Raw genomic sequence first — 20,490 nt, forward strand, 5'->3', positions numbered from 1 at the left:
CAAGCATCATTCATCACAGATAAACTGCAGTCCACCTTTCAGAATTCAGATTCAATGTAAAACAAAGACTTGGTGCTCCATCAGATAGACTGGTTTCTGTTTCAGTAACAAAAACTGAAATGAATCCAGCTTGTCAAAGCTTTCCTTGATGCAGGACTGTTTAGTGTGACTTTTTTTTTTAACAATCTGCAGGGAGCAGTCTTAAGATACTACAGCAGATAAGATAACTTAAAGAGTGATGTGCACAGCAGGTGGAGCAGTGCAGAAATGGCTGACATTTCTGCAGTCCCAGAACCTCCTTCATTTAGTAAAATAGATTTTTATTACTATGTATTAAAGCGGGTTGTGACTTTCCTTTGCTATCAAGAATCTTTTTTTACAGGTGAACATGCTAACACCTGGCTTTTTTCCTACTGATATGCTGGAATAAGCTCACTGCTGATTCTTTATGAAGCTTACAAATGTTAATGAAGGTAATTCTTCAGTTGATCAAATTTACTACTGCCTAAAGGAAGAACATGTTTATTGTTTGTTTGTTGAAGTACAACTGGTTTAAAAATTAGTAAAATAGAAGGGTACTAATAGGGAGGAAGATCACTGCTTTCCAAATCTTTTGATACTGGTAGTGTTTCACTTTAGTTAAAAAAAAAAAAAAAAAAAAAGAAATGCCTAAAAGGGCATCCTGCTGTTGCACAAAAAGTACACACATTTCCTGCTGTTTTCCCTTTACGTATGAATGCAGTTTGGTGTCTAGTAAACTTTGCCCCCACAGTCCTGTGGACTTTTAACATCATTATATCAAAAGATGTCACTGATTAATTTTATCTGACATTCTATTTTATGTAATCACCACATCCTTCACACCGCCCAATAGAAATCGGATGACAAAATATTGGCATTAAGTGAAGCGAATTTAGTTTTATATGTTGTAAAATCATCTTTAACTGGATTGTTTTACTGTGTGACTGATTAATGATTATGCTTTTTTTACAGCTAGAGAACCCATAAGACGAGTTGCTATGGCAGCAACCAATAAAGCCATCTAAAATGAAACCAGCCCCCCCCCCACCAAAATCTGTACGTCATAGAGTTTGCTGTTCTCGTCTACAGTCCAGACTCCACAAACACTGATTACAGTTCAAAGTTCTTGCAAAACATTCATGCAGTAATGCAATGGAGAAAAGCATTTCTAAAAGCAGTTTATTGTCTTATCCAAGAGTATTTCCTTCAACTCATTTCAACTGACCGCCTTAAAAACAGAGCTGCACAATGGTGAAAGACTCATCTGTCTGTTGTTACATTTCATTATTCACTTATTATTTAAAGCAGAATATTGAATATAATTTTGAACTTTTTAAGTTTTAAGCCTTTTAAATCTATTTATGTGTTATATATTCTTCCCTAAATATCAAAAAAGGCTAATTACTATAATTCCTTTGCATCTTAAAGTACTAAGAGAACAGAAAAAGGGTGATTCTGGAAAGTCTTGGCCTTCCTGGAGGACCCCTTTGCTTTAATGTAACAGCTGGATTCCCCTGACCCCCTTTGTCATGATACCAGAGGGAAACTCCAGCATCATGACAAAGGAACCATGTGGAAAACTGAATGTAAACATTAGCAGCAGGATATAACCAGCTGCCATACCGTTGACTAATCCAGGGGTTCCCAAACCTTTTCTTGTGAGGGTCACATCACTTTTTTCTTCTCTGATGTGTTTGTAGGCCAACAATCGCAGAACGACTCTGAAGCGTTTTGGTTTTCCAGAGAGCCACACATAATCATAGTCCCTTAGAGTTATTGGAGGGCTGCCAGCTCCTACAGTTTGCGCTAAACTTCTGTGTCCTGCACGTCTGTGCTCTCATCCAGCGCAAATGGAAAAAAAATAGTTTAATTCTTTTGTCTTTGGCTGTAGCTGTGCAATTCCATACAGCGTTCCCTCATTTATTGCAGGAGTTACTAAAATAACTTGTGATGGGGGAAATCTGCAAAGAAGGATTATAGACATTTTAAGGAAGTAAAAAACCTCTAATACCCACTTCCTAAACTTTTCCGAGATGTACTTGAACATTTTCACACCTGTCTGTCCTGTTTAAACTCTCAAGTACCATTGATGGAATCTTTACTCTCAGACAACTTATGGAAAAAGCTAAAGAACAACGTCAAAACATGTACATTGTTTTTGTTGATTTTAACCAAGGCTTTCGACACCGTAAACAGGGACTTTCTCTTTAAAATCTTGAGTAAGCTCGGCTGTCCACCAAAGTTCGTCAGGCTGATTCAAAGTCTTTATTCTCAAGTTAATGCCCGTCTTATTGTCGATGGAGTCTTGACCGAATCGTTTGAATATAACAGTGGTGTGAAACAGGGATGCAAGTTAGCACCCACACTGTATGGTATCTATGCTTCAGTTCTTCTTCTACTTGCATACAAAAATATTAGCCAACAATTCAGTATCAAAATTAGATTCCGCTACGATGGTGATCTCTTTGACTTAAAGAGATTGAAAGCCAAAACCAAAACCTTTACTAACTTTATCAGAGAAGCACAGTACGCTGATGACATCGCTATCTTTAGCGACTCCTCACTTGGTCTGCAGACATTGCTAACGGCATACAACGACATGGCAAAACGAATGGGTCTGTCTATCAATATCCAAAAGACTGAAACTATGTGCATTGGTCCGGAAGAGCAGTTTTTCATCAACGGCAAGCCAATCAAAAATGTAAACCGTTTCAAATACCTAGGGAGCATTGTTACCAGCGACTGTTCAGTAAAAGAGGAACTAGTCACATGTACACAAGCTGTATCATTTGCGTACGGTCGGTTACGTCAACGTGTTTTCGATTCCCATGACCTTACACCCTCGACAAAGCTGAAAGTTTATACCCAATGTTTGACGCCATTACTTACATATGGTTCCGAAACCTGGACACTGTACCGACATAACATCAATCAGCTTCGGACAGTCCAACAGCGTCATCTGAGGAAAATACTAAGGATAAAGTGGAACGACTACATAAGCAACGAAGAGGTGTTACAGCGAGCGAATGCTGAGGATATTGAAATCACCTTAGTTAAAAGTCGTTTGCGCTGGCTCGGTCATGTATCTAGAATGGATAACAATCGTCCTGTAAAATCCCTCCTCTATGGTGAACTTGACGATGGTATTCGTCCTGTTGGTCGACCAAAACTAAGATATAAGGACACTTGTAAAAGTATTCTGAAGTCAGGAGGAGTTTTAGATCAATGGAAGGAGTTGGTTGCCGACCGACCGCTCTGGAGAAGAACCATCATAAATGTTTGTGAAGCCGTGAATGCAAACCGTATTGCAAGCTATAACCGAAGAAAGGAGCACCGAGCACGAAAGAAAGCCTTGAATGGAATTTGAACTTGATAGAATTTGTCTTTATTATTTATGCTTTAAAGTGTTTTACCCGTATCGGGTTTAGGCGTATTATTATTATTATTATTATTGTCCTGTTTAAACTCTCAAAGTTCCAACCTTCATTGAAAAATAAGTCCAGGATTATTTAATGAAAACAAAAATCGCATCTAACAAAGATTTATCTGGAGAACTGCACGTTTGTGCACAAGAGACACAGCACAAAGGAGATTGATTGACAAGGTATTCAGCCAATCAGTACACAGAACAGGATCCACAGTTAGGAAAAAGAAAAAAAAAGAAAAAGTAGCATAATATTGGAATAAAAGAATCAGTGAGACAGCGAAGGGTTAACTGCGATGTTTTATGCGGGTCTTGATGGCAGCACCAGACTGAAAAAAGTAAATAAATAAATCATGTGTGGGTGATAATGTGTAGTGGGCCGAGCCAAATGTGGAGGCGGGCTGAATCTGGCCCACGAGGCGAAGTTTGGGGACCAGTGGACTGATCAGTAAACACCAGGAGACATTGGAAGATGAAAATCTGTTTCACCTTTAACCTGTTGCTGTATTTTACTCGGCAGAGGATACACTTAGGAGCTGCACAGAAAAGAAACTTCAATAAAATATAAAATAAAAGGTTCTAATTGATTAGATTAAAAAAGAAATGCATCTCTTCTCTAAAAAAAACCAATCAGCCTTGAACAATTTTTGCACTGTTTGACAATGAAAGACATTTACCAAAAAGCACGCTGCAGTTTAAAAATAGTTCCTGGAAACGGAGATCCCACCATGCTCCACAAAGATATTCTCTTGGAGGGTAAGATAGTGTCACACAGTTCAGCGAGAGTATAGTGGTGTGGCTACAAAGCCGACCTTCTTACCGCGTGGTGTAGCAGAGAAGGGCAAAGAAAGGGGCTGGTCTCGAGGAGGAATGCCCCTGAGCAGGTCTGAGCGCTGCGCTGCAGGCCACGAGTGCATCTGCTGAGAGGTGATGAAGTCGTTGAACAGTGTTTGCCGATTTTCCAAAGCTGCTGTGTCTGGAAAGCCTCGGAGGAGGTAAGGATAGGGATGAGGGTACGCTGGGTTGGGCGCTAGGTGGCGAGGCAAGTAATAGGCTGCTGTGTAGAGAGAACAGGAAACATCTGCTAGGAAACCCTTTTTAGAAATCAAATCCATGTATCCAAATCAAAAACCACACAGATCCTTTCTTTTCTTTTCCTCTTTTTAAGGTTTGTAGCAGAAGACACAAACATGTCTGTTACTCATCTATATTTGTCATTTGTGCCTTGCAGCCATGAAATAACAAAATAAAAGCTTTATTATTCTTTCGATTGAAGGAAAAAAAAATGCAAAAATGCTACTTATTCATTCATAGCAATAGTAATCGGATATTATTTATTTTTGGTCAAATTAAAAACAGTGTTTGTAATATTTTAATGTTAATCAACACATTGTAGCAGCATCAACCTAACATTCAATCCCAAACTATTTCATTTTTCTTTGAGCCGTCACAGACTGCAGACAGACCTGGCTCTATGTGGATTCCACGCGGCAGCGCTGCAGGATCGAAGGCTAAGGGGATCTGCCGGTACATCTCTGCTGAGGCTCCCAGACTCTGCAGCAGACGCTCGTAGGTCTGATCTGCAGAGAGGGGCGATTTGGTAGAACTCATCTCTCGGGGGGTTGGTGTGGCTTTGCGCTCCTGCTGGGGATGTTTACTGGAACCTTGCGTAAAGACAAAAAGACATACCACATTAAAAACTGCTTTAGAATCAAGTTTAAGCTCAATATATATGCCAAAACGAATTACATGCTTAAATACTCTGACATCTGGAACATGCACATCCTTTTTTAATAGATTAGTTTAATACTATTATGTCACATAACAGCTGCTTTGGCTGTCTGTAATATACCAACCCTCATGCTGCCTTTGGCCGGCCTCTCGAGACAGTGGGGAGCCACGATGTGAGGGTCCAGGGTAGGGGGTCCTTAAGTTGCTTTTGTCTTCATAACCCACTGGGCTGTGATGGGCTTTGCCTCCCTGCTCTGATCCCAGGGGAGATGATCGTGGTATGGGACTTGCTGAGCTGACAACTGCACTAGGCCGCCCTTTAGGCCCTTCCTCATATCGGCTCCTCTCAGTCCGCATCTCTAGATGGGGTGGTGCATTGTGGTAAGAACGTGGCGAACTGGCCATGATGGATCGGACATCATGGCGTTTCCCTGAGCCAGATGCTTCCTGTTTCACGCTTGTTCCCTGAAGAGCCGTAGAAAAAGAGAATAGTAAGGAGATTCATATAGTCGTCCTTCACAAGCGTTACCACCATCATCTTCATCATCATCATCATCATCATACTTGTGCTATGATTCCCTCTTTACTTCCCCCTGGAATGAGGTGGATGGAGCGCCCCGGCTCCTGCACTGTGGTCACGCTGGCTTCTCTGCCCTTCATTGGGTCGGACAAGGAACCAGCCCCGCGGGACGGGGAGGGCTCTTTCTTCATCTGTTTGGCCTCCCGCCTCAGGTATCCATCCTGAGGATCGAGATGGCGAGGAATACCTGAAGTAAGAAGAAACTGATTAGATGATTGTTTTTACAGGTCAATAGTCTTGTTGGCTGGTTGGTTGATTAGCACACATGTTGAAATTGTCACAGTAACGGTACATTTACTGTCACCAAGATGCTCCTGCTCCTAATGACCAAAACCAGCTGTTTGTAAAGCCATGCTTTCACTCAACCTGAGCAGTGAAATGTGTGTTTTTTGTGTCAAAGCATCAGTGGAAAAGTTCCCTTGCATGCTATGTGATAGTTTGTTAGATATTTACAGCCCTGTGGTCTACAGCTCAGCAGATATGAACTAGACACATTTGTTGTTTTTTGATCATATTCAAACTTCCCCATGTATTTACTATACTTCCATTTTTTTAAATTGGAAAATATAATCAAGGTTAGATACAGTTAGAATGCCTTCAAAGGACATTAAATAAGTATGTATTTATAGTTCAAACCTTTTTTACAGACCAAGTTCTCTTTTTGAAAGAAAAGAAAATGTGTTGTTTTAAGCAGGCAGCCATCTTACCTTGTGATATGGAGCCATGGATGTGGTGAGGTTCCTTGTAAGGTGTGTGGTGTGGACTGTCTCTATCGTGAGGCATGGCTCGACTAATCAGGCCTGAGAAGGAGACGGAAGAAGACAATTGTGAGATAAAAATCCAGTGACTTCGTTTTACCACAAGAGCTCAACTTTTTTATAAAAGGGTCTCATCGTGCTAAAGTTGGATTGTGTCTTACCTTCACAGTTGACGGAGGAGTCCCTCAAAGACAGCCCTCTGCTTCCCTCCATCACATCGTAAGGACGCTTCAAGCTTAAAATTTCCCCAGACTGTCCTGAGCCTCTGCCATCTTCTTTAAGGGTCTGAGATGGGGGACCTACAGGTGACAAAATGCTCAATAAGAACAAAGTAAAGCCTAGCTTTTGTTAGGTCAGCTAGATGTTGATTTGACTGCTCTCACGGTCGTATGTGAGGATGTGGCTGCTTATGCCCTCGTAGACCACATGCCCTTTAGACAGAGCATCATCCCGCTCTCTCTCGGCTCGACCAACGCTGTCCTCCGTGATTAGACGTGTTATGGTTCCCTTATACAACACGTCAGCCGGTGTCCCCTGAAGTAATGAGAAAAAAATGCAGTGTAATTACTGGCCCTGGTTTGTTGCTTTAAGCACAGGCATACAGAGACACCACCTCGACTTCTATCAATATTGACCAAGAAACCTAATGAAAATCATCTCTCCATGACAATCCAACATAAAAAGACAAGTCTACTTCTTGGAAAACAAGCTCTTGGTTGACTTCTGTGAAAGCCTTAGCACCTGGCTTTGTGACATTTCCAATAATCTCTGCTGAATGCTCTGACTTTCAGGTAAACATCTAAAAGAGAGTAGAAATGCTTTTAGTTTGATTTTTACTCTATTTTTGGTTTAAGTTATTACCTATAAATTTTTAAAATGTGGTATAAAAAAAATGAATGGGGCACATTACTATGTATGAGGTTCAATACCGTATTACACTTTATACTGTAGTTTTGTTGACTAACTCTAGGACTCTGATTTTAAGCAGATAATTTGTATTAGTTACATTTAAACCAACACTAAAACCAAGATAAACGGGTAATTTCAAAAACGCGACCTTACATAAGGCTTTACTTCTGAAACACCTCATTCATACTGAGTGTGTGGCTCATATTCCTTGACTGATGGCTGAACAGATGAGAACAGAGGCAGACAGCTGACCATGGCACATGGCAGCAGCTGAGAGCACAGTTTTAATCTTTCGGCTGCAGCTTTTCCTAGAAGTGTTTATCCAAAGGGAGGGGGGTTTGTTTACAGGTTTGGGTGGCGGTGATGGAGAGCTTGTTTATGTCAGCAACAATCTCACCTCATGCTGAGGGAAGTTTCTTTTTTGTGGGTATTCAAAAAAGACGTAGGCAGGACTGAATGCAGTCTTTCAGATAACTCAGCGGTGATACTTTGGTTTGAATGGTGACTGGATCAATGTTCACTTTAGCAGTAAAGCGCAAAAACCACAACACAGATGCTGCCATTTATCTGCTGCCAGCACCGAAAAGTCTGTTTTTGCACCCTTTTTTTTTAAGTGAGAAATTTAAACAGTTCATCATAAAAGAAAGAAAACTAACACTTTATTTGCCTCTGGTAGAGTTCTCTCTTCATCAAGTAAATATTCCAACAACTCATCCCATCCCAGGTTCTACACACTAGATTTCATTCACAATAGCTTTTGTCTTGAAGCTACAAGGCCAACACACACAATCAAGAGTTCCCCTAACACTGCCCCCTTGAGGTGGCAGCAGGTTAAAACATGCAAAAAGGTTTTAACCCAGAGCGGTTAAAGAACAACGTTCAAGGCCTTCAGCAGCTTCTGCACACACTCTGAGAAAATACATCACCGCCATATCTGAGTGCTTACACACAAAACTCACTTATCAGTACAGCCAGCTGCAAAGTAAACAAATGGATAGATTGCATTCAATCATTTACTTATCTCCCTTTTATTAATATCGTGATAGCTTGCCTCCTCAGATTTTTTTTTCTCATTAGCCATTTAGTGGTGACACACAAGTGGGCATATCAATGATAAGATTAAGCCATCATCTAGAGCACACTAAATAAATAAATAAAAAGAGGGAACAGATGCAGTACAGTGTGTACCTGTTGCTAGGGCAACAAGGCCATGCAAGAGCTGTGGTTATGTCACACAGCAGTGCGGAAATCCAGTGCCACAGCGCTCGGTTTGCCTCATGACTTCTCATCACTTTGATCACTAATACAGGGCTGCACACAAGCGGCTAAATTTGATTTCAGTGGCTTTGCGTCGTGTTCACAGGCCAAAAATCCCATCAATGTGAGCAAAATTAACCTGAAGCACCAGGAGTGGTGGAAAAGTGCAGCTGCGCGTTAGACATATGCTGTTATCGTGAACCTTAACCCAGTTAACAGTGTTGGTTTCAGTTCACTTTACCAGTGAAGTTGATCAGCCTCTTGCAGTTCTCATTAACCTTAGTCCACTTTTGTAATTTATCTGTATTAACTCAAAGACTAGCCTTTTTTAAATCTAAACTATGACTGATTGTTTCACATGGTCTCAAAAGCGAGTTAATAGCTGTAATGCATTATTGAGCGAGAATGTTAATTATCACTCAACCAGAATTGGATCACCAAGCATAACAATATAAATGGTAAAAATGTCTACTTATATAACGCTTTACTACCTTCAAAAAAGATACAAAGTGCTTTACAGTCAGAGCCTCATTCACTCAGGCAGTCACACATTCACACACTGATGGCGGCTCCACTGCTGAACACTGGCGCCAACCTATAACCACCAAACTTCTGATCAGAGGTTAACTGCTCAACCACTGCACCACAGTCACCCTTTACCGACATACAGAACAATCAGCTGCGTCAAACAAAAACTAACAAGGACGGAACTGCATCGTGGTTTTAAAGACTCTCTGCAAAGAAGATCATGTTTTTGGTGTTTTTAACATATTTGTGGGGGGGGGGGTTCTAAGGATGAAGGACTTAGAAAATTCTGTTTCGAATTGCATTTCTGATTATTTCTGTATTCCAATCATTGTGAATCAAGAGCTTGAAGAAAAAAAAGCTTATTTGTGATGTAGAAAATACAGAGGGTGAGCCAAAAGCTACTGTTCTGCACCGGTGAGGAGACCGGGGTAGGGTTACTCCACGTCAACAGTCCTGTCCACAACTCCGAGTTTCTAATGAACTTCTGCCGCGCTGCAGAAACTATGTACTAGAAAACTACACAACATTTTTGATTTGGGCTAAAAACTAATTAATCATAATTAAAAGACCACTGGGAAAACTTTTACGATAGATCAAGAGATGATTGGAGCGGCACTTTAAGAATGGTTAAAGCCAGATTGGAAATACATTAAAGAGAGATCAATAACAGCTTTAAGAAAAGACTGAGCTAAAACTCCAGACTTTAGTCACCCACTCAAACAAAACATAGATGAGTGAGTAAGTCATTCTGTCAACAATTGCTTAAACATTATAACTGTCCGCTAATGCAAGTATAGTAAGAGAAAGTTACCTGAGTAATGGAGCCCCCTCTGTAAGATATTGCAGATTCTGGGTGCAGTCTGGTCCCTGGGATCCCTTTGGTGATGCTACCACCCTGGACGCCTGGGGGAGAAGCGTAAATGTTTAAAGGGAACAAACTGTTGTCACTACAAGTCAAGGATTTTACAGACAAATATTGACAAACTCTTCTTGAACTGCTGACACACTGTCAAAGATTCAACATTCAAAGTTTTTCTAAGATTTTCCGTTTCATTTAAACGTGAGTACTTACATGTCCTCATATTTATTCAAATAGATGTAAACCCCTAGATTAGACTTAAACCTAGCAAGGGCAATTAAGTATGTCGAGCTCTTCTAAAAAGAGGTTTGAACAGGTTTTAACCTTTAGTGCATGAGAATTCAGGCGAAAGTAACTTTTAAATCCTGTAATTAAGAGGGAATGGAAAGTTAACGAACGTTAACAATTGAAAAATTGTATTCATTTCAATGCAAATTTCCAGTGAAGGAAAAATAATACATACATTTTCGCAAACAGCAGACGATAAAAAAATTGACAAAAAAATCAAAGAACAAGACAGGAGAAATGGTGCGACACCCACCTCGTCCAGAAGCAACTTCATGAGGAGCCAGCTGGGTTGGCATGCTATCAGATTGGGAGGATGAGCTGTGTGGTGACAATTGTTCCTGCTTTACTGCTGGGAAAGTACCTGTAGAAAAGAACACTATAGTGAGATAAGATTGAATCTTAAAGGTAAATGCACTTATCTTTTATTTATTTTTTTAATCTACCTGCTTTTTTCTCCATCCAAGGCATCCCCATGGCCGTGGGAGTCATCTTTGCATGGTCCAAGCCATGAGCTGGACTGTGCAACTGCACAGGGGTGCCCTGTAAAATGTAGTTGTACATTTTTGAAAGAAAATAAAAACACATTAGAGTAAAAATGTGGAGTTATTATTTTATAGAGAGAAATAATGTTTAAAAAATCTTTGATTTTTCTGAGATCTTACCTGTGTGATGGAGCCTCCTGGTTTAGAAGAGGAAATAAGAGGGGGCGGCTCTGGCATGGAGAGGGGCCTCACAGCTGCTAGCCTAACACTGTCCTGTGGCAGAGCAGAGAGCGACGGGTGGCCTGCTTGCTGGAACGCTGAAAGACAACACGTTTGAAATTTGAGAGACAGAAAACAAGGATGGAAAAAAAGCATCAAGAACTAAGTCTCTTCCCAAAATAAACGCCATCAATGCTGCACACGCTCACATGATGCCTGTAGAGGTCTGAAAGATGGGATAACATGGGAAATGACTCACTGTTGAAGTGGAGCAGATGCTGATCGTGACTGATTTTGGTCATGTCTCGTGGGGACATGGGGTAGGGAGAGAGAACCGAGCGGCCAAAGTTTGAGGCTCTGAGATCGTCAGAGCCCCCTGCTTGCTTCTTGGCTTCAGCATGTGGAGAGAAAGCTGGGGACTTCTCTGCAAAAACAACACACAGAAAGTCAAGACTGAAATACTATAAACAAAACCCACTGAGACAAGGCATGTGGAAGGTAAAGCTGCTTGTAAGTGGACCGAGCCACTCTGTGCATGCTGTGAAAGTTCCCACAACCTAGAAGTAACTGTCGGAGCCTCAACAAAGATAACGCTGCGGAACAGGAGAAAAGAACCACAAAGAAAACTAACAAAAACTAAAAATCAACAGTAATCTTTTGCAGCAACATTTTCTGGTCATTTCTTTTTAATTTGTAACATAAAACATCAACTACAAGACCAATATTGACACAAAAGAAGGCACATTATCACTGAGAAAAAAGCTTAGCTTAAAAGTTATGAGTGAAGTCTGGCAGAAAATAACGACATTGTAAAAGAAAGTGAAAGACAAAAAGAAGCAATAACATGGCAACAGCAACATGTCATCTTTGACTTCCAGGGTTCCCAGGAACATCCTCCAAAAAATGAAGAAGCCTTTATAAAGAAAACAGATTCAGTGCTCTCAGAGATTCAGATTTAACAAGCTGGGACTGAGCTTTCCCTACATTTCATTTATCAGTTGACACTCCGCAAGTGTCCCAGAAACGCTTAAACACCTCAGAAAAGGTTCAGACGGCAGATAGCAAACTGGTCCACAAGATAAATTACCGGTAGTTCAAAAGTGTGTCATGGCATTTACAGCGACCTACATTTTGTAACCATTCTATTATTTTTTTTATCTTATACCCATAAATTATCCGAAGTGAGACAATAGGCACCACATCTTTGGCAAGGATTTCATTTCTTTAAAAATAAATGTAATAGTTTTAATGGAATGTACTCAAATATAGTTTTGTTTTTAAACACCACATCAAAAACTGAAGCATGTTTGCACATAGTAATGCTTCACTGTTTGACAGTTTGACATAAGAAGCTAATTTGTTAGCAACACAAATCTTCTTGACATTCATCCTTGAGAATCGATTTCACCAAAGTAACACACAGCACCTCTGTTGGAAACCTGCAGTCACGCTACACAGAACACTGGAGAAAATAAAATTTTGGAATCTGCAATAGTGCTCTCCTCCTCTACTAGGAAGTTTCTCAAAAATATTATGCAAGTTATTCAAAATTGAAGTCCAAAAAAGCAGTTTTGTTTGATGAAATTGGAAAACTGTACGTGGTTTAAACTCTTCAGCTATTACTACAGACAATACTGCTCATCTGCACAGGTGAGATAAAGGTATCCTTCATTATCTTAAGTTTGATGAGTCATAAATATCACTGCTATAAAAAACTAAAAGACAGAAACATGTTAAACCAGTTCTGTGGCAAAAATTCATGTGAAGTTTGGACATGATCATAGATTAGCTTAAGTTATAAATAAATAACTCGCACACATTATGGGGAAAAGGGCAGAAAAGAAGCATAAGACAGGACAAATGCTAGACTTTATGAAAAGCTAAAATAGATGAATTCTACAGGTAAACACATCGGTAGGGCTTTACAAGCAGTTGTCTTTCTTGGTGGAGGTGCGTACCATCCTTTTCGTTGATGGAGGGAGAATGAGGGCAAACTCGAGGGCTGCTGCTGTGAAGAGAATCCCGGTCTCTATCTGCCTGAGGGGTATAAGGCTGCTGTTTGCCTGGCTGGCCCAAAAGTGGCTGCTGCTGCTGCAACTGTCTGACCTCCTGAGAAGACTCACCATGAGCCATGGTGATCTGTCGCTGGTACAATGCCAGGGCATCGTGGGATGACACAACCTTCCCATTTCCACTCTGCTGACTGGCCTGCACAGAGGCCTCAGGCGTCTGTAAGCAGGAAAAGAGGGTCAATAAGAAAGCTTACATACATGACACAGAAAACACAAACCAACTCCTACCTGATCCTGACATATGGTTAGCAACATGCGGCATGTGATCAACACGATAGCTTACAGGCATCTCTTATTTCTTGGTAAGCTAAAGTTTCACCAATATGTTGGGGATCTCATCCCAAGCTGTCTTATCTTAAAGAAAATATGCCTAACAACTCTGTTATAATGGTGTTTGTGTAAGAGTATGAATACAGCAGTCATGGTTAGGCTGGTTTGTGTGATTTGTTCTTTGTCCTGTACAGAATGTCTCAGTGTTTTAAGAGATAAAGAAAAATCCCAACTCCAACTCACAATAGGAGGAATAGCAGCGGCCCTCTGCCTGAGCTGTTTCAGATCCATGGGCTTTTGCAGTGGGGTGGATATGACTCCATCATGACTGTAGTTCAGCAGACTTGGTCGTGGAGAACTTATTCTAAACACAACAAAAAGAAAAAGGAAAAAAATAACAGCAGTCAAAATAGGTAAAAAGCAGTTTGGGAAGGTCCTAAGAACATTTTAGTTTACTATATTTGCAAACAGAACTGATGATGAAAGTTGTCACTTTAACTGACAACAATCTGGCCTAGAATTTGGCATGATTAGACCCTGAAGTTTAACGATTTAACTCTAAGATTAATAAAAACAGGTTTAGCAACAAAACGTGCTTCAGACTACTGTAAAAGCCTTAGGGTATTTGCATTTTCTTTTCAGTACAAAGAAATATTTCCAAGTTAAACTTTTAAGTCTAAATATTTAACCATTAGTTTTCAGTAGTTATTACATTGACCTCCTTATGAGGCTTTAATTTTTTTTTTTTTTTTACCATTTCCACCACAACAAAAGACATTCCTCCCTGATACAGAAACTGAACATCATGTACATGTACTGACTAGAATAAAAACTAATGGAGCCCCCCATAGACAAAATGTAGATTACATTCAAAATCTCGTTGTGACATATGTCCTTATTACATGTGAAAGGATGACATATTTGAATAATGTGGGGAAAGGAAAATAATTGGTGTATGGGTGTGTCTATCTGAATGGGTAGGAAGTCTCCTGACAGAGTCCCAGACTGTGGAAAATAATTACAAATAAATAAACCACATCCATGTATTGCACATCTGCTGAAAGCACACAAAATACACACACACACACACACACACACACACCCACACCCACACCCACACACACACACATCCTCCCTCCCTTTGTTTGCTTTGGCAGAAAGGGCAACTTTTCCCTCAGCTCTGCCAGTACATGCAGTCTGCTGTCATGGAAAAAAAAAAAAGGAACAAATACTGTGCTAACAGGACTAATGGCTCCTCCCACGCACTTTGACATCCATTTCTTCTTGCTTCATTCATAGACAACTTGCTAAAAATGGTAAATATCTATTTTCATTTATTAAAAGAGCAACCTGTTGCGTATGCACAAATGAGGCTTGCCAAATATGGCTTCACTGCTGCACAGTGTAACTAGGCAACTAATACTACTTCAAAACCCTTAGTGCTTTGTTTTCTAATGTCTGCTGCGGTAGACCAGAGAAGTGGAACACCAAGCAAGAAACTCAAAAACTAGGAGCCATATGAGTTAAAGAGCCGGCGTCTTTCCACATCTTTGAAATCTCGAAACACATTTGAACTTCCAAAACTTAAAAAAAAAAAAAAAACGTGTTTCTTAGTTCATGAATAAAATTTGCACCTGTTTTTTTCTGTATTATCCGTCTCCTCCACCTCATCAGCACTGCAAGTGGCACTAGAGTCACTGTCCCCATGGGAGCCTGTTTTGGCTGCATGCTCCTTTTTCGAGCTCTTTGCTGAGCTTTTGACTTCATCCGCCTCTGCTGTTGAAGGTTTTTTATGTGCGGCATCACTGGGTGCTGCTGGCTGCTCTCCGTTAGGATCCTCAGTCTCTGCGTCCATCTCCTGTTTGATGGCGGAATCTGCCTCTTCCTTAACTGGAGGCTTCTCATCTCCTCCCTGGTCCATGTCTGCCTGGGTCTCCTCCTTGACCCCAGAGTTTGTGCTGCACTTTGGCCTGTTGGAGCCTTCGTCTTTTGCCTTGCTGTCTTCAGATGAGCGCGGCGAAGGCAAACTCTCCGTGTCTGAGCTGTTGTTAGGTCCACCTGGTGGAGTCAGACATGCAATCAATTATTGCATGTTTAGTAAATCAACAACATTCCCCCTCAACTCCTTTACATTTGAAGTTCTATACATGTCTGATGGTATTGGATCACATATAGTAAGCTTAAAATGAATCAGAAGAAACATTCCGGTGTATATTTAAAATGACTGACAGTCAAACAAAATGGAATACCACATTTAACAAGTTCAAAAGTTCTTTTGAGCCTTGCTTTTACAGATATGCAGGCAATAGTTAGAACTTAAAGGGACTTGGCACGTTTCCGTCATCATGCAAGGTGTGCCTCTTTTAAAACTCGGGTTACAGCTTTGTTTTGACATCAAGAGACACAGCAACAGCTACAGTGCAGCAAGGAGGATGAAGATGTCTAAAAACCTAAATGGTCACTGTTGGCAAAACTGCAGTTTTAAGTGCAGTCAGTGACCTCCTTTATATTTGTGAGTTTCTTCAAAAATATAAATGAAGATGCTTCCATTATATTTCATTTGGTTATTACATCAGTAGTTTATATTGCTGCTAGAATAGCTTCAGTATAATCACTGGAAAAAAATGGAAAAATAAAAGCTTTAAACATTTGATGGTACCTATTTCATAACAGTGAGGTGGCTATATTTTTCTTCTAGGTGTAGTAGACAGTGGTCATAACATTTCCTTTTATTCAAATAAACCATTCAAAATGTAAAAACAAATAAAATTAAACTATGAAAAAATGTTTTTATATCAGGCACATGGATCAAAGTTCCCATACCTTCTCCATCCTCAGGGGCCTCCTCTTCATTACAGCTGGCCCCTGAGCCCTCCATCTCCTCCTCTGCAACAAATGTAGCACTGGTTTCTTCATTCTGCAAGGCTTTGCCCCTTCGTCGGGCTTTTCTCTCCTTCTCCTGGTGAAAAGAAAACAGCAAAATTAAAGAAATAACAAATACAACCCAATACAGAAATATAACTTAAGATAGTTTGAAATAAATTGATACAAGTTAGAAAGATTTGCTCACCGATTTCATTTTATGCTGCTGCAAAATCTCATCCAGTTTCTGCCTTTTCTTGTAGTTGAAGTAGAAGTTTTTGCACTGCGACACAGTTTTTGATCCCACCATCTTGGCGATGGCGGACCAATTCCTACCATACTGGAGAAGGCCTGGAGTCAACAAAACAAGGGATAAAGGAATTGGAAAAGTATCCAAACAAAGGCAGAGTCACAAGTCAGTGGACAAAAATTACTCTACGGAGCTGGAAAAACAAAGACAAAAACTACACAATATGGACTTGTCTCAACTTGAAATTTGATTGTTAAATTGTTTCTATAAAGCTGTCAACAAAGCTGGCTAGCTTTGATGACAGAGAAACAATGATTGTTTTTTTCTCCCAACAGCAGCATAAATAAATGTGGCTAGGGCAACAGACAACTGCCAAAGTATGAGAGGATTTGAAATGTGGTAGGTGAACCGTCAGTTACACCAAAGAAATCACTAACTCTCCCCTCCGGGGTCAGACTGCGTCATATTCTAACTGACTTTGATGTGACCCAATTCCAAGAAACCGTAGTCCTCTACCCAGTCAAGCACATGATTGTGTCTTACACAAGAGTCTGCAGGCACCCGCTGGGCCAGAGCTGTGATAGATCAACCTGTCATAAAAACACAGAAGCATGCACACACACAAATACACGCAAAGTCTCTGTGCACTAAAAGAAGAAATGTACGGGAGAGCCAGAGCAAGAAAGACTGATGGTGCAGAATTTGCCCCTAAGTGCCCCCCTCTGAGTGTCTACTGTTAGCTGAAGGCAGCTCATTAACAGTGTGTTGTAAGAGGCTTAGCTTACACCACCCACTTGTTTCCTGTGCCAGCCTGACAGGACCTGGCAACACAACAGCCTCTTGAAAGGCTGCTGGGGGAGGTGGGGGTGGGGGTGTGGGGGGAGGAGTGTCGGTCATGGGCATCCAGCCAACACATCTTGGGATAACCTTGGACACGGGTTCACAGGTCTCTGCATCTCATCACTTAAAGGAGGTGGAAGAACGAGAGGAAGAACCTGACCCGCGGGAAAGGAAAGGACGCCGTTTACAGCCCTGTCATTTCAACTATCTCATTTATCATGGGAGGCCGATAGCTGAAAGAATCAGCCTGTAGACTAGAGCCACGAATAGAAAGAAGTTAGATGAGCAGCATTACCTTTGATCACGGAATACTGACATGAAAATGTCATCCGATTATGATAAAGTGTCAGTCAGCCAATCAATATAGAAACTCTTCAGGCTTAAATCACTCACTGCAATGTTTTACATGCCAGACACACGAAGTATTATTCAAACATGGAAAGACATACTATGCACATAATTAGACATAAAAATCAGCCTAAAAAGTCCTCAGCAAATATCTTCAAGTCTGAGTCTGATATCCAAAAGCTGCAGAACTGCTAATGCTTGTAGCTCGGCAAGAAGATTTACTTCGGGAAATGCAGGCAACACTAGAAAACCCTTTCCAGGAAAAAAAAAAAAAAAGAACCATTAGGGCTGATGCTTACCACATTACCAACAGCTATTACCCACTCAGCCATCTTCCAAGGGCCACACATTAGCCCCCCGAGTCAAGCTCAAACTTCTACACAACCCTTTTCAGCATGCTGTAAAACCAACAATAACAGGGAATCAATAATGGCATCTATTTATTTTCCCACATGCAAACACACACTGCTAAATCCACAGCAGAGCTATTCGACTCAGGGTCTTCGTTGCTGCAGCAACACATGGACGGCACGTCCAATCAGCAGGAGCAATACTAAAACAGGTGGTGGCCCCACACCCAATCAGGGCTCTGCAATGGCATCAGCTCTTCCAATAGAAAGCTCAATCAACACCTGGTCCTGCCAGAAAGTTTTCGTCCCTGTCTGTCACATGCCTGTTACTTCTGCCGTTGTTTTGTGACCCGGTTCAGGATAGCGCTATCAGACCGTCTGATCTCTGGAGAGCCAGCTGGAAAGCTCCTCTGGGCAGGGCCTTCCGAGCCAAAGCAGAGGAGATGAAAACAGCTCAGTCTCAGCGCTCTTTCTGCCAGCTGGCGTGATACATGAGCCGCAGTCAGGTTGACATGCTCCAAAGCAGCACATGCTCCTGGCCTCTCCCCTCCACCGCGTCCTCTGTGTGCGGGTCTGTTCTTCTCTGCCGTGTCTCTCCCCAATGGCGGTCGTCTGGGAAGACTTCCACAGGAAAGTGGGACTGTGGGGCGGCGCTATGTGCTCAGCCTCCCTCTCTCTCCCCTCATCTGATCTCTCATCTATCTCTTTTTTTTTCCCTCCTCCCTCCCTTTTTCCCCTCAGTCTGTCCCTCCCCCTTCCTCACTATGCCAGCAGGCACAGAGGCGTGCGCGCACGCACACACTAAGGCAGGAGTGAGTGCTTACCCACTCAGACACGCACACTCTCACTCCGTCTCTCCTGTTAATACTCTAGCACACAGACACAAACACAAATTGAGGCAGTCCAAGAGTAAACAGAGAGCAGCAGGAGAGAGGAAAGAGATAGAGGGAGCAGAGCCACTGAGCCAGAGAGACAATGGAGGAGAGGAAAGGATACAGAAGTGGAGAGTAAGCACAGAGAAAGGAGAGGGGGCAGAGGGGGACAGAGAGGGAGTTGATGTTGATACCATGAGAAAGCATAAAGGCTTTCACATTTTTCCTGACTGACCTGCTTTTCATCTTGAATGTGACCTCTCCAGTTTATAATAACACAAAGTAAAGGGGGGAGTGACTGGGGGAAAGAGGTGTTTGCCAAATTCTCCACAGGTCTTGCCAATCTGTGCTGTTGCCAGCTCTCGATTGGCGGGTGTTTGCAGGAAGAGTGCGACAGCAGAGGGGAAGGCAGATATGGCCTTCTCTACCTGCTGCTGCTTTAAAGACCCACTATAGTGTAAATTGTGTTTTTGGTGTTTTTCACATGTTCTCCTCATGGAGGACAGACAGTAAAAATTAAGCTTAAAATTGGGTTTCTGAGTATGTGTCGTAGGTGCCACAATCTCCCTGCTACACACCATTCTGATGCATCCACTTGCAGAAGAACAGATCCATTGACATTTTTGTTTTCCTCATGCAAGCTGGAATCTGGCTCAAAACCGTAAGGCTGGGTAGCTCCAATATTGCTCGCCATTTATGTTGCACCAGGAACGTTAGGTTGGGGTTGGAAGGGGATGTAAGCTAGCGGAGGAGCGTGTAAACAGATGGATGATGGGAAATGGGGGCGGGGTTCCTCCACGCTAACAGTTCTGCCCACAACTCAGAAGCAAATTTCTAATGAACACATGCTGCTCTGCAGAAACTATGTCCTAGAAATCCACAGGTTTTTTTAAGCTAAAAACTGTAAAATCACAAATTAAAAGACATTGGAGAAAGCTTTTACAATAGATCAAAAGATGTCTGGAGTGGGACTTTAAATGGGTTTCTCCCACAAGCAGTGCAAGGACCATTATCCAGCTGCTTGCCTGCACCCAACCTAAGCCTGGCTTATTAGAGCACTTACATAAATGCACAGCAAGGCGATTGCACATGCAACCACAAAGCACAGTCCATCAACCTTTGCTCCGCATTCTAGGCATGCAAAAAGACGGGGGGGGTGGGGGGGGGGGTGGAGACTAGTGAACTTGACATAAAAACATCCCAAATCCTAGTCGTCTCCTGTTAGAGGTCCCATTCTGACCTGGCTAAATCTAATATGTTAGTGTGCCAATGTTCTGCCAAGCACTATTAATGCCATTATTCAGATCTGGTTAGCTCAAGGGGATAAACACATTAGCATCAGGACACCTAAGCTTCTTTAAAATATATACACGCCAAGCACTATGAAGGAAAGCAGCTTGACGAGATAATTCAATTTAGTGAGGGACGTGGAGGAAAGCATGTTTCGATCCAGTCAGGGGAATACCTTTTGGCAGGTGAGATTGTCAGAAGGGGGGAAAAAATATTTAGAGGGGCTCCTCCTCTTTAGCCAACTGTACTGTTGCTGGAGGTCTGTGGTTACATAAGCCCC

General features: G+C 41.6%; 1 protein-coding gene across 7 annotated transcripts in view; it reads right to left on the reverse strand.

Annotated features, from left to right (window-relative positions):
* Positions 1 to 20,490, reverse strand: part of ncor2 (nuclear receptor corepressor 2) — a 93,689-nt gene that overhangs the window by 11,068 nt on the left and 62,131 nt on the right. The window contains exons 18-34 of one of the 7 annotated variants that reach the window (XM_078952702.1): positions 16,469 to 16,611; positions 16,222 to 16,357; positions 15,033 to 15,456; positions 13,642 to 13,762; positions 13,180 to 13,285; positions 11,316 to 11,480; positions 11,018 to 11,154; positions 10,799 to 10,895; positions 10,609 to 10,716; positions 10,020 to 10,111; positions 6,898 to 7,048; positions 6,676 to 6,813; positions 6,464 to 6,556; positions 5,741 to 5,943; positions 5,302 to 5,641; positions 4,912 to 5,109; positions 4,266 to 4,499 (exon numbers count right to left, since the gene is read on the reverse strand). In XM_078952702.1, the coding sequence (XP_078808828.1) occupies positions 4,266 to 4,499; positions 4,912 to 5,109; positions 5,302 to 5,641; positions 5,741 to 5,943; positions 6,464 to 6,556; positions 6,676 to 6,813; positions 6,898 to 7,048; positions 10,020 to 10,111; positions 10,609 to 10,716; positions 10,799 to 10,895; positions 11,018 to 11,154; positions 11,316 to 11,480; positions 13,180 to 13,285; positions 13,642 to 13,762; positions 15,033 to 15,456; positions 16,222 to 16,357; positions 16,469 to 16,611 (2,886 nt within the window). Of the gene's footprint in view, positions 1 to 4,265; positions 4,503 to 4,911; positions 5,110 to 5,301; positions 5,642 to 5,740; positions 5,944 to 6,463; positions 6,557 to 6,675; positions 6,814 to 6,897; positions 7,049 to 10,019; positions 10,112 to 10,608; positions 10,732 to 10,798; positions 10,896 to 11,017; positions 11,155 to 11,315; positions 11,481 to 13,014; positions 13,286 to 13,641; positions 13,763 to 15,032; positions 15,457 to 16,221; positions 16,358 to 16,468; positions 16,612 to 20,490 lie in introns of all 7 variants that reach the window. The other 6 variants (XM_023958649.2, XM_078952701.1, XM_023958648.2 and 3 more) reach the window with 6 other exon arrangements.

This window comes from Oryzias latipes, chromosome 9 (genome assembly GCF_053564925.1).
Source record: "Oryzias latipes strain Hd-rR chromosome 9, Olatipes_Hd-rR_3.1".
Classification (NCBI taxonomy): Eukaryota; Metazoa; Chordata; class Actinopteri; order Beloniformes; family Adrianichthyidae; genus Oryzias; species Oryzias latipes.